This window comes from Nelumbo lutea, chromosome 1 (assembly GCF_056320005.1).
Source record: "Nelumbo lutea isolate HS-2025 chromosome 1, American lotus-T2T, whole genome shotgun sequence".
Taxonomy (NCBI): Eukaryota; Viridiplantae; Streptophyta; class Magnoliopsida; order Proteales; family Nelumbonaceae; genus Nelumbo; species Nelumbo lutea.
Window position 1 is genome coordinate 167612424 of NC_142684.1, and position 13433 is coordinate 167625856.

Consider the following 13433-nt stretch of genomic DNA (forward strand, 5'->3'; position numbering starts at 1 on the left):
GTACTTAATTGGTTTGAAAACCATTATATAAGAGGTGAGGCTTGAATTCAGGCTGAATTTTGATTAGGACATGTTTGGTTTACCAGATAATATGAGAGAAACAAAATGTTGAGGGGAAGTTCAAAAAATTTCATAAAACTTCTTGGGAACTTTCTTTTACTTTCTCTTTCTCTCTTATTTTCTGATAAACCAAACAAGCCTAACAATTAAATTTAATATGTAATTGGATAACCTACTTTATCTATAAGAATGAGACTCACACTAATACAACATCTAGAAGCTGGGTTTTTATATTTGAGTTGGGAAACTGAAACAAAATTCGATTGTTATTGTTTTTTCTTTTGGGTAAAGGGATTTGATTTGTTTTTGAAAAATATGAACTTTCTTACTTGAATTATCAATTTTTTATTTTATGTTTTTTTTTTTTCAATTAAAATGTACACAACCTTCTTCTCTGTGGAAGATCGTCCACCCGTTTAAAATAAGAGCCCTCTTTCTGAAATGATCAAAATGAATGAAAGGAAAATCTAGCTAAAGTAGGTTTAAGAGAGGTCGTCTAGGGGCAAGATCAACTATATATTTCATAAGAATGATATTAGGCTCCACTTGGTTTGCGGGAATAGAGGTCTGAAATTGGAATCAGCAGAACCAATTGTTTGGTTGAGTGGAATTGGAATCCCATTCTCAATATTCCTGTTGGAATGACATTCTTCCATTTAGGGGAATGATCATTCTCTGCCATTCTCTTGGAAATTAAATTCCATTCTTTTTTATTCTAATTATCATTCCCATTCCTGTCTGAACCAAACAGAGTATGGGAATAGACCATTCTGATTCTGATTCTAACTGTGAACCAAACGGACCCTTAGTTTGATACAGGCAAAACTAAAGAAAGGTCAAAGGTGACTCTCATAATCCGTTTCTATAAAAAACTGGATCGATTGGCCAATTAAATGAAAATCACCTGAACCAACCAGTTGTGAGGTTGAACCAACTGGTTTAAAGTGGTGCACCAGAATGGGCCTCTTTTTGGGGTATGCAAAATAGTCCTCAAAATAAGTTAAATAATTAGGGTTATTAATTTCTTTTTTTTTTCTTTCAGCTGTGGAAGTGTTTAGCTCAGAAAGTTTCAGGACCTTGGGTGTGTATAGGAGACATAAATTTAAACTTTAATAAGGATGACAAGATTGGTTGAAAGTAGATCAACAATTCAGTTCTTGCAAGAAATAGAAAATCTGTCTAGAAAATTGGATGCAAAATTATGATCAGTCATGGCCGGAAGTTCACTTGGAATAACAAGAGGGAGGGTCAAGACAATGTAAGAGAGGATAGATATAACTGTAACAAATGAGGATTGGCTCAATCTGTTCCAAGAATCCAGGGGGTCTTGCATCTGTTGTTGAGTGGCTTTGATCATATCCATATTGTTATGGACACCTCTCCAGATCAAAAGAAGTTGAGAAGGCCTTTCAGGTTTGAAAATATTTGGTCTACCCATGAAGATTGCTCAAAGATGATTAAGGAAACGTGGAGTTCAACCAGTGAAAGCAATTCCTAAGATTCCATAAAAAAGAAGTGTAGAAATCTGAAAGTTGAATTAAGAAAATGGAATAAGAAAGTATTTTGGGAAGGTATAAGATAAAATAAAATCTTTGCAAGAGGAGATAAGCCTAGAGAGAAGTGGTCCAGAATGTTCTTTTCAACAGCAAAGTTAATAAGGGTGTGTTTGGTTCATGGACAGGACCGGAATTGAAACCACCTATTCCTGACATCTGTTTGGTTTAGTCAGAAATCAGAATCAGATTCTGATTGTCACTATTTGGTTCAACTAGAAGTTGGAATTGAAATCAGCCAAAGTTTTCAATTTGCCCCTGTTAAAAGAACATCAAAAACATCTACTAATTATATATTTTCAACTTTTACACACATTAGCAACCTGCTACAAAGTGCAGGAGAAAATATGAAAAAAAAAGAAAAACACATAAACAAACAAAAATCACAAAAACAATCATTCTCCACCATAAAAAAAATGAAAAAAAAATGTATATCAATCACAAAAACACTACGTGTATATCAAATAGTAGAAAATAAAACTAGGTGGCTCAATCCCATTACCTAATTTTGCCCCCAAGTTGAGTCTTGTCGCCTTATTTGTCCGAGTTAATTGATCTAACCCATGAAGAACTAAACTCTTCCTTAATAAGGTTCTAGTTGGCAATTCATCAAACAACCACAATTCAGCCATCATAGATTTAGTCGGTTCGTTGGTGGCACAATAGCATACATTAAAAATATTCCTAGAGTAACAAATTATTAAAAGTATTGTTAGTTTATTTAATTTCGTGTTTAGTTGAATAATCCCTGAGTTTTAGGGAATTAGTTAGAGTTTGAAAGAGTCTTTTTTGTTGAGCATTATCTTAGAAAAATCCCATGATCGTAGTGTTTGTTATTCATGGGACTTGCACGCTTCTCTTCTGTTATCTCTAGTTGTGAGGCTATTTAAAGCCAATTCTATTATTCAATAAAGATTTCCCTTCCATTTGATATAATTGCAAAATATTCAACATATGGTATTAGAGCTCCTCACTAGGGCCTGAATACTCAACAAAGCAGTAGCTTTCTGACTTGCAGTAGCAAGAGTCAATGGCAGGAGAAGGAAGTAATTTTGTGCAATCAGCTATTCCACGTTTCGACGAACACTATGATCATTGGTCCATGCTCATGGAAAATTTCTTGCACTCTAAAGAATACTGGAACCTGGTAGAGAATGGGGTCACAGAATATCCTGAAGGAACTGCTCTAAGTGATGCTCAAAACAAAGTTCTGGAAGATAAAAAACTGAAGGATTTGAAGCCAAGAACTATCTCTTCCAAGCCATAGATCGAGCCATTTTGGAGACAATCTTGAAAAAGGACACTGCAAAAGACATATGAGATTCAATGAAAAAGAAATATCAAGGCATAGCTAGAGTCAAACGTGCACAGTTGCAGGCTCTTCGTAAAGAGTTTGAGATGCTTCACATGAAGGTGGGAGAATCAGTTAATGACTACTTTGCAAGAGTGCTTACAGTAGTCAACAAGATGAGAATCCATGGAGAAAAGATGGATGATGTCATAGTAATTGAAAAGATTATGAGATCTATGACACCTAAATTTGATTATGTGGTTTGTTCCATTGAGGAATCTAATGAGATAGATGACCTTTTCATTGATGAATTGCAAAGTAGCCTGCTTATGCATGAATAAAGAATTATTGATCATGTAATGGAGGAACAAGTGCTGAAAGTGAGTCAAGAAAACAACTCACCTGGTAGAGGAAGAGGTCGTGGTAGAGGAAGAGGAAGAGGGAAACAAGGCTCATTTGATAAGTCTACGTTGAGACCATTGCCATGAATTTGGGCATTTTTAGTATGAGTGCCCTAACAAAGAGCAAGGTAACAGAGCAAATTTTGCTGAAACTAAAGAAGAAATGTTGCTTATGATTTATATAACTATGCAAGAAGATACCGTTGACAAGTTGTGGTATCTTGATTCCAGATGTAGTAACCACATGAGTGGAGACAAGGAGCTTTTTGCACAACTTGATGAAAGCTTCAGAGAGAATGTAAAGCTGGGAAACAACTCTAGCATGTGTGTCAAAGGGAAATGAGACATCAACATTAAAGTAAATGGGGTGGATTACTGCATTTCTGGAGTTTTCTATGTATTTGAAGAGCAATCTGATAAGTCTTGGTCAATTACAAGAAAAGGGATTTGCAATTATTATTCAAAAGAATGTGTGTCAAATACATCATTTTGAGAAAGATTTGTTGTTACAAGCTGAGATGACTCCAAACAGAATGTTTGATTGCAAATAAATGCCTCATCTTGTGATCCTAAGTGCTTCAAATCTACTACTCAAGAGGATGCAAGCTAGTTGTGGCATTATAGGTATGGACATCTAAGTTTCAATGGTTTGAAAACTTTGCAACAAAAACAAATGGTTACTGGATTACCAATACTGCAAGTTTCCCTGAAAATTTTTGAAGAATGCGTGATTGGGAAGCAACACCATGAGTCATTTCCTCAACAAAGCACCTAGAAGTTAACACAAGTTCTTCAACTAGTTCACTCAGACATATGTGGACCTATTAATCCTATCTCCAACAGTGGCAAGAGGTACTTCTTAACTTTTGCTGATGATTTTAATAGGAAGACTTGGGTGTATTTCTTATCCGAAAAATCTGAGGCTCTAACTTTTTTCAAGAAGTTTAAAATTATGGTTGTGAAAGAAGCAGTGGTACTTATTGAAACATTCCATAGTGATCGCGGAGGAGGATTCACTTCACATGAATTCACTACCTTTTGTGAAGAAAATGGTGTGCGTAGACAGTTAACAATAGCCTACACTCCGCAACAAAATGAGATTTCAGAAAGGAAAAATCATACCATTATGAATATAGTACGTTGTATGCTCACAAGAACAAAGGTGCCCAAGACCTTTTGGCCTGAAACTGTGAGTTGGAGTGTTCATATCTTGAATAGATGTCCAACATTTGCTGTGAAAGATATGACTCCAGAAGAAGCTTGGAGTGGGAACAAACCAGGAGTTGCTCATTTCAAAGTGTTCAGTTGCTTAGCTTATGCTCATGTTAATGATAAGCTAAGAAGCAAACTTGAAGACAAAAGTGTGCCATGTGTTATGCTTGGGATTAGTGAGGAGTCTAAGGCCTATAGGCTGTATAATCCACTCACTAAAAGAATCATAATCAGCAGGGATGTAATTTTTGACGAAAAAGCATGTTGGAATTGGACAGATAAAGGAGAAGAAAAGATAACTGTGAATCTTGAAGGAAAGGAAGAGAACTCAGTGGTGGACACTAGTTCAGAAGGCTTAGTTGGTGAAAATGAATGTTCAGAAAATGAATCAGCTGGAGACAATTTGGAGGAGCATAGAATCAGAGAACCAAGATTAAGAAGACCTCTTGTTTGGATGACAAATTATGTGAATGGGGATGAGTTATCTAATAATGAAAATACTGCTCAACTAGCCTTATTTGTTGACAATGATCCAATCACTTTTAATGATTCCATGAGAAGTTCAAAATGGAGGAAATCTATGGACTTAGAAATTGAAGGGATTGTTAAAAATAATACTTGGGAACTTGTTGAGCTACCAACAGGAGAAAAAAATATTGGATTCAAATAGATCTACAAGAAAAAGCTCAAGGAAAATGGAGAAATTGACAAGTATAAAGCTAGGCTAATAGCTAAGGGCTACATACAAGAATATGGGGTAGACTATGCTGAAGTTTTTGCACCTGTGGCTAGGCATGCTACAATTCGATTGGTGGTGTCATTGGCAGCCCAAAACAGTTGGCTAATTTATCAACTTGATGTAAAGTCAGCTTTCTTGCATGGAGACTTGAATGAAAAAGTTTTTGTGGAGCAACCACCAGGGTATGTCAAGAAAGGAGAAGAACAGAAGGTGTACAAATTAAAGAGGGCTTTATATGGACTGAAACAAGCTCCTAGAGCTTGGTACAGTCGTATTGAGTCCTACTTCACGAAGGTGGGTTTCAAGAAATGTCCTTATGAGCATACCTTATTCATCAAGCATGGAAATGATGAGACAATGTTTCTTGAATTTAAGAATTCTATGATGGTTGGATTTGAGATGACAGATATGGGAAAGATGCATTATTTCCTAGGCATGGAGGTTAAACAAACAGTTGATGGGATTTTTGTTGGACAAAAGAAATATGCTCAGGAAGTACTTGTGAGATTTTAAATGAATGATTGTAATTCAGTCCAAAATCTTATTGTTCTAAGAACTAAGCTGACTAAAGATGTCAATGGAACAAAGGTTGACAATACATATTTCAAGCAAATAGTAGGAAGTTTGATGTACCTAACTGCCACACGACCTAATCTAATGTTTGTGGTAAGCTTGATTAGCAGATTTATGGAGTCCCCTACGGAGCTTCATTTTCAGGCAACAAAAAGGGTCTTGAGGTACATAAAAGGAACCGTAGATTATGGTCTGTTTTATTAGAAAAATCCAGAATCAAGTCTAGTGGGATTTAGTGACAGTGATTATGGTGGAGATTTGGAGGGTAGGAAAAGCACATCTGGATATGCTTTCATACTGAGTTCCACTGCTGTTGCTTGGTCCTCTAAAAAATAACCTGTTGTCACATTATCAACAACTGAAGGTGAATTCATAGCTGTAGCTTCTTGTGCTTGTCAAGCTGTTTGGATGAGGAGAATACTTGAAGTATTATGTTGTACATAGAGGGAGGCTACTAAGATATTTTGTGACAATAGCTCCATTATCAAATTATCAAAGAATCCCGTGCTACATGGAAGGAGCAAACATATTGACATCATATTTCACTTTCTTCGTGATCTTACTAAAAATGGTGTGGTGGAGCTGGTTCATTGTCAAAGTCAAAAGCAGGTAGCAGATATTTTTACCAAACCATTGAAGCTGGAGACTTTCTTGAAGATGTGTAATCTGTTCAGAGTCAAATTAAACCCATTTGTAAACTAAACCATGTTTAGTTTAGGGGAGGATGTTAAAAGTATTGTTAGTTTATTTAATTTTGTATTTAGTTGAATAACCCTTGAGTTTTAGGGAATTAGTTAGAGTTTGAAAGTCTTTTCAGTTCAACATTATCTTAGGAAAATCCCATAATCATAGTGTTTGTTATTCATGGGATTTGTATGTTTCTCTTCTGTTATCTCCGGTTGTGAGGCTATTTAAAGCCAATTCTATAATTCAATAAAGATTTCCCTTTCATTTGTTATAATTGTAGAATATTCAACACAAATGTCACTCTTCCCAACTTGCTTCTCTGACATGAACTTGAATGAATCATGAGCCATTGACGGGGCGAGAAAGCCAAGATTGTGAAGAGACAAGAGAAGTAGTGATTAGGGTTTGGGTTTTAGAGGAAGCCATTGGTGGGGCAAGGAAGGGACTAGGGAATGGTGAAGGAGAGAGGAGGTAAAGAGAGGTGATGGTTCTGGCATGGGGATTTTGTTATCTTGGCTTTAGTTGTTCATCGGGTGTGACTTTGACCATGGAATACTCCAAGGGAACTTTTGCCTGAGATGCAAAAGTCTTCACTCTATTCATCCGAATATCAGTTGCTGCTTCACTAACGGGACTTGCTGAGCTCGGCATTGGATTCACAACATCTACCCCTTTCAACAATCCTCCAGGGGGAGTCTTTGCTGCAGTTGTTTCATCCACGAGAAGTAAAATCTGTTTCAACTTGTCTTTGATCTTTGCCATTCGTGCTAGGATCTGTTCATGGTTCTTCTCAATACGACTGAGATGAGCTTCTAGATTTGCTCTTCTTGAGTCTAAGATCAATCGGATCTGATACCAACTGTTACATGCCCTTTTCACAGATAGGAAGGGATATGTAACTCCCTCGAGCAATAACGCCAGATTAGAAGATCAATGAAGAAGAAGATGAATTTGGTTAAAATGGGCAGTTAATTTTGAAGGAGAGGAGGAAGAGGAGGTAGAGGAGAATGGTTCAATAGTAGTCTTACATCGTTGGAGGTTGATTCGGCTCTTTGTTCGGCAATGGAAGATGGATTCGAGTTATACTCGTAATCTTTGTTTGATGAGAGGGCATTCTTGTCCAAAAAACAAAAAAAAGAAAATCATAAATTAGATTTGGAATCGCATTCCCTAGAAGGGGTCGGGAATGGCCATTCCCCCATATGAGGGATTCCCATTCCACCTAGAATGTGAATGGGATTCCCATTCCGATCAACCAAACACTTGGAATGGGAATGGGCCATTCCAATTTTGATTCCATGCTCATATTTCCTTGAACCAAACATACCCTAAGTTAGAGTAGAAATTGGATAAAGAACTGAAAAGGGAGGAGATTCTATGGGCATAGAAGTCAAGGCAAGCTTGATTATAGTTGGGGCCTTGGGGGGCAAGAATATTAGATTCTTTCACCAAGCTTGATTATGATTGTAATGTTGAAGGATGAGAATGAAAATTGGATTACGGATCAAGAACAAATTAATAAGCTATTAGTTAATCATTTTGGGGATTTGTTCAAAACCTCTGACCCTAGAACTGGAGAAGGAATCTTAGCCCAAGTAAGAAGGTGGTTAGTGAGGAAGATAACATAGATTTGCAAAAATAGGTTGAAGATGAAGAGATTAAGTATGTGTTTGGTTTCGTTTATGTTTTTCCATTCAATGTTTGTACTTTATTTGTTTGTAAAATCGAGAAATGTAATAATAAGAATTGTTTATGACAACTAGATGCCACTAGGCATTACATCAATGTAATAGCGAAAAAACACCTAACCGTTTGAGGAAGCTTTAAAAAATAACTTCCCCAAGCGGTAGGCGTGCATAGAAACTGAAGTCTATTTTTGCTATTCTTGATGTGTATGGAAGAGCATGAGAGCAGAATTGCTGAAGTGGTGCTTATATGGTAGTGTTTATTGAGTAAACATCCACAGAACCAAACACCTTGTAAGGAAACCCTCTTTCAAATGAGCCTCCACAAAGCCCCGAGACCTAATGATTATTTGAACTCTTTCTTTTAAAGGTATTGTTGTGAGATTGGCACAAATTTCAAGGAGGAAGCAATAAAATAATTTCAAAATGGTTCCCTTCATAGTGACATAAACATGATTTTCATTGCTTTAATTTCAAAATGCAGAAACCCTAAGAATGTTTCCTAATTCCGTACCATTAGCTTTTGCGATACATATATAAAACCATAGCCAAGATCGTTGTGAATAGGCTAAAACCCATCATCGCAAATATCATTATCCAAAACCAAAATGCTTTTATTCCGACTAGCTGATATCTAATAATGTCCTAATCTCCAATGAAATAATTCATTACATGAAAACTACATAGAAAAAAAAAAAAACAAAACTTCATGGAAGTTAAGTTAGATATGAATAAAGAATATGATAGAGTGGAATGGGTTTTTATTAAAAATGGGATTTGGATATAAATTCATCAAATGGGTTATGCTCCTTTGTATCGTACCAATTACTTATGAATTAAAGCCTTAGTCCTAAATTCTATCCTTCTCGGGGCCTAGGAAAGGGGGTCCTCTATCTTATTACCTATTTTTAATTGTGTTTGAAGTATTATCCCTTGCTTTGTATCATGCTAATTCATCTGGCTCTCTCCAAAATTAAAATGAATCAAAATTGCCCTGCAATCACTCGGTTATTTTTTGTAGATGATTCCTATATCTTCTCAAAGGCCAACAATGTAGGAGTAGTCATGGAAATTCTGGAGCAATATGGGGAGACATCTAGTCAGAAGGTGAACTTCTCTAAATCTAAAATTTTCTTTAATCCAAAACTTCATAAAAAAATCAAAAAAATATTTCAAGAGTAATGGGCATAAAGAAGGTCTCAAAACCTTCAACTTGGCCTCTCATCATCTTTGGGTAAATCAAAGAAAAGCATCTTTAATTACCTGAATGAGAGAATGAAGAGTAAAACTAATGGGTGAAAATATGCTTTCCTATCATCAGTAGGAAAAGAGGTAATGATTAAAGTTGTTCTCTTGACCATTCCTTCCTATGCAATGTTATGTTTTTTTGTTACCAGTAGGAATTTGTAAACAACTAGCAGGATATCAAAGGAAAATTTTATGGGGATAATAAAAAAACAAAAGAATAATCAATTGGATCAGGTGGACCAATATTTGCAAAAGCAAGTCCATGTGAGGACTAGGTTTTAGGGATCTTCACTTAGCCTTCTTGGCAAATTTGGCCTAGAGGTTTTGCTCAGATAAAGATAACCTGTGGATTAAAGTTATTCAAGGAAGGTACTTGAGAAGCCCCACAATAGCTCTTAGGGTTTTAAAGGGAAATCACATATCCGTCTCACAGCACATCCCCATCCTGTATTGGAAACATCTTCTGATGATGATATCATCGGGAGTGGTACTATCTTTGGGAGATGTTCTCAATACACGGCAGCGATGTGTTGTGGGGTGGAGATGCGAAGGGATATTTTAAAGGAGGGGATTTGCTGGAGTGTGGCAAACGGGGAAAACTTAAGACATTTAAGAGGACCCTTGGGTTCTAGGGTTGCCGTATTTTAAACCCATAGGCCCTAGATCTAGTCAAGACCAAGAAAGGTTGGTTAGTGACTTGATTGCAAATGTTGGGATATTGCAAAAATCCAAAGCCTTTTTGACCAAGCCACGACAAGCTTAATCAATAAGATGGACCTACCTAGGGTTGGTGGTGTTGATAAACTCATATGGACCCCTGACTCAAAAGGAATCTTTTCTATTAAGTCTGCCTACCATTTAGTTGTTAGCAAAAATCTCTACTTACATGAAGAAGATTCCTCATCTCCATTATCAGGCCCACTATGAAGAAAACCTTGGGCCATTAAAGTTCCTACAAAGCTAAAACATTTAATTTGGCGTTGTTGTCTTGTCATGATAGTATTGCTGTGAATCAAATTCTGATTAGAAGGAAGATAAAGACAGGAGAAATGTTCAATTTGTGAAAAAGAGAGTGAAAATATCCTGCATTCTCTTTTCTTTTGTGACCATGCTAGAGCTACCTGGTGTTGTTGTAGTCTAAGCTTTTATGTTGAAAATATGGCTTCTTTTAATTCTTTTGCTGATTGGTGGGTTAATTTGGTAGTTAAATCAAGTTTCAAATTCAACAGAATCATATTTGTCTATGCTCGAGTTTGCAGTCATTGTTATTTGGAAGGCCAGAAATTTTTGAAGGTTCTATGCCGAACCTAGTTATAACTCTAAGCATTGCCATCCCCTCAAGAATCAATCGTCTTTTCAGTCTGAGTAGATGACAACAAAAGATTTTTTTGTAGTCCTTGTAAAGCCGTTTCAGCAGAATATGTAGAAACTTGAGCTATTTTGGTTTGCTGTATTACTACTAAAACCTTTGGCATCCAGAGATCAACTTTGTTTAGTGATTCAGTAGCTCTGGTGAATGCTATAAACCGAAAAGTCTTTTCTTGCTCTCCAGATGTCTGGCCTTTAATGCATGAATTGTTTGCTTTGGATGATTTCTGTTTACCCTTGGTGTTTGTGAACAGGGTTTTTCACACTGCAGCCCATGAGTTGTAGTGGGAAGGTCCAAGACATCCTTAATGATCTAGGCTTTTGTTTGTTAGTTTCTTTTCTTTCTTTGTCTGTTGTTTTTGGTTTTTTCTTGTTTTCTGTTTCTCTGTTTCTATATTTCTTTGCTGTTGTAATACTGATTCCTACCGAAAAAGAAAAAAAAATTATGAACAATGCAAGAGAAACAATATGATCAAATGGCTATGCTTTTTATTTTTGGGAGGGCTCAAGCTTTAGTTGAGTTGCTTTTGCTAAGGTGCTCTTGAGAAGCCACCAGAGAGAGTTGTGTACGTGGCTTGAAAATAGTCAGTTTGGGCTCTCTAGGCTAGTGTTTGGCGTTGATGCTGTTGCAGTCAGAAAACGGTAAAGCTGATGTGTGGTTGGAAGTACCGTTTTTTGCCTTTTTTTTGTTTGGAATTGTTAGTGCCAGGTAGGATATTTCCTGAAGCAATAATAATTTTTTCTGTTTGGTACCAATGCTACAGGAAGCATTTTCTGTAATTCTATCAATTATCCAGTGTCACATCATTACCCTGTTGACAACAACGAGCTGCAACTCTAAGAAACACCAAATTTGATGTTACTCCAAGTCATGCCTTCCTGATTTCCAAAGCGTGGCTCAAATCACTGTTTTCTATGAAAAAACAGTTCCAAACAGATGATTGTTTTCTGGAGCACAATTTTTTCTACATGACGTTAATATTGCGCCATTTCTTCAGAAAACAGCAACGATGCCAAACAGCTGCGATTTTTGCCAACGTTTCTTATAAAATCTTTTGCAAAGCTAAATTAAGTTACCAATCTCTGAAAAACCTCCCGAATCGGCACTGAAACTTTGGTTGTTTCTACCCGGCCCATGTCCAGTGGGGCCCATCCAATGTATGGGTTGGATGTGCATAGAAAAAGCCCATACGTGCGCTCATGCTTGCCTACTTAGTCCAATTAGGAGACCTATACATATACGCGTGAATATAAGCTTGATAGGGGAACACATAATGAGGGCCAATGGACCAATTTTCTCAGCCAGGATTCAGGGCATTGATCTAATTCGAAGATGGGCCTTGGAAATTACACCAAAGCCCAGCTTAACAAACATATACGAAGCCCAGTGTACCCATCAGGACCCAGAGACCATCAATCGCTACCAAAACCACTTTCAGTCCATGGATTATTAAGGGGGTGTTTGTCAAATTGAATGATTTTGTATTTTGAAAAAAAAAAAAAACAACTGCAACACCAGAAAATGTATTCAATTTTATCACATGGCAATTGTTTTTGATTCAGAAAAGAAAAGCAGCCACATTGACAAACACCCCTATAGGAATATTCACAGAATATGGTTAGCCTCCAATGAATGTCCCATAGAAGATGGAAAAAAAGCAAGGGGCAGCATTTATATATTTAAGTCTTGAGATTGAATAATATTAGATGCCTCTGTAGGTATGTATAAGTTTTCACAAGGAGATTTATCTGAAGACCCCTTCCATTTGGGGCTATTAGTTGATTGTTTTTAAGGGTTCATTTGGTTTGCAGTCAGAATCGGAATCGGAATTGTCTATTTCTGTAATCTGTTTGGTTCAGATAGGAATGAGAATGGGAATTAAATCAGCAGGAACGAGATTTCATTTCTAAGGGAGGGGCAGGGAATGACCATTCCCTTAAATGGGAGAATACCATTCCAGAAGGAATGGGAATGGGATTCCAATTCCGCCTAACCAAACAACTGGAATCGGAATAACCCATTTCGATTTTGATTCCAGACCCCTATTCCTGCAAACCAAATGGGGCCTACATCTATTTGTTGTGGATTAAGCTGTGGCACGTTCCATCAAGAATATATAATAAAAAATCTTTCCTAATAAAATATCTTCTAATCCTTTCTTTTGCTTCATATGATGGAAATATGGATATTTCTAGTTTTGCCTCATCATTGGTAATGGCTTTTTAAGTCTCCAATTGCATTAAAAATTTGTATTTTTATTGATGATTTAGGTTCTTAGGCTCAGATTAAAAAGAGTACAAATGCAAAATATATATAGTATAAATATATACAAAACAATATAGAATACAATGTTTTATACTCTACATATTTATATTTGTATTCTTTCCCAACTGAGTTTCAAAACCTTGTGTACAGTATTTCTAATAAGCCTTGTATTTACATTTTTCCCAAACTGAGCCTTATATTGTGGGGAAAACCAAAAGAAAACTAAAGAAAAAGTGCAAATAATGCCTTCCTCTGCAGGTGATATCTGAGCTGAAAAACCAGCTTTATTGGATATTCCAAATAATATCTTGTTTTGACTGTTCAAAAACATCAATAATCGTGTAGTTGAT

The 13433-nt window shown here is 36.4% G+C and overlaps 1 protein-coding gene across 1 annotated transcript; it reads left to right on the forward strand.

Moving 5' to 3' along the window:
* The first annotated feature begins 2939 nt into the window (after positions 1–2939).
* On the forward strand, positions 2940–3245 carry LOC148879020 (uncharacterized). The gene has a single exon (XM_088973832.1). It carries the CDS (start codon positions 2940–2942, stop codon positions 3243–3245), a length of 306 nt encoding a protein of 101 aa, XP_088829958.1.
* The last annotated feature ends 10188 nt before the right edge of the window (positions 3246–13433 follow it).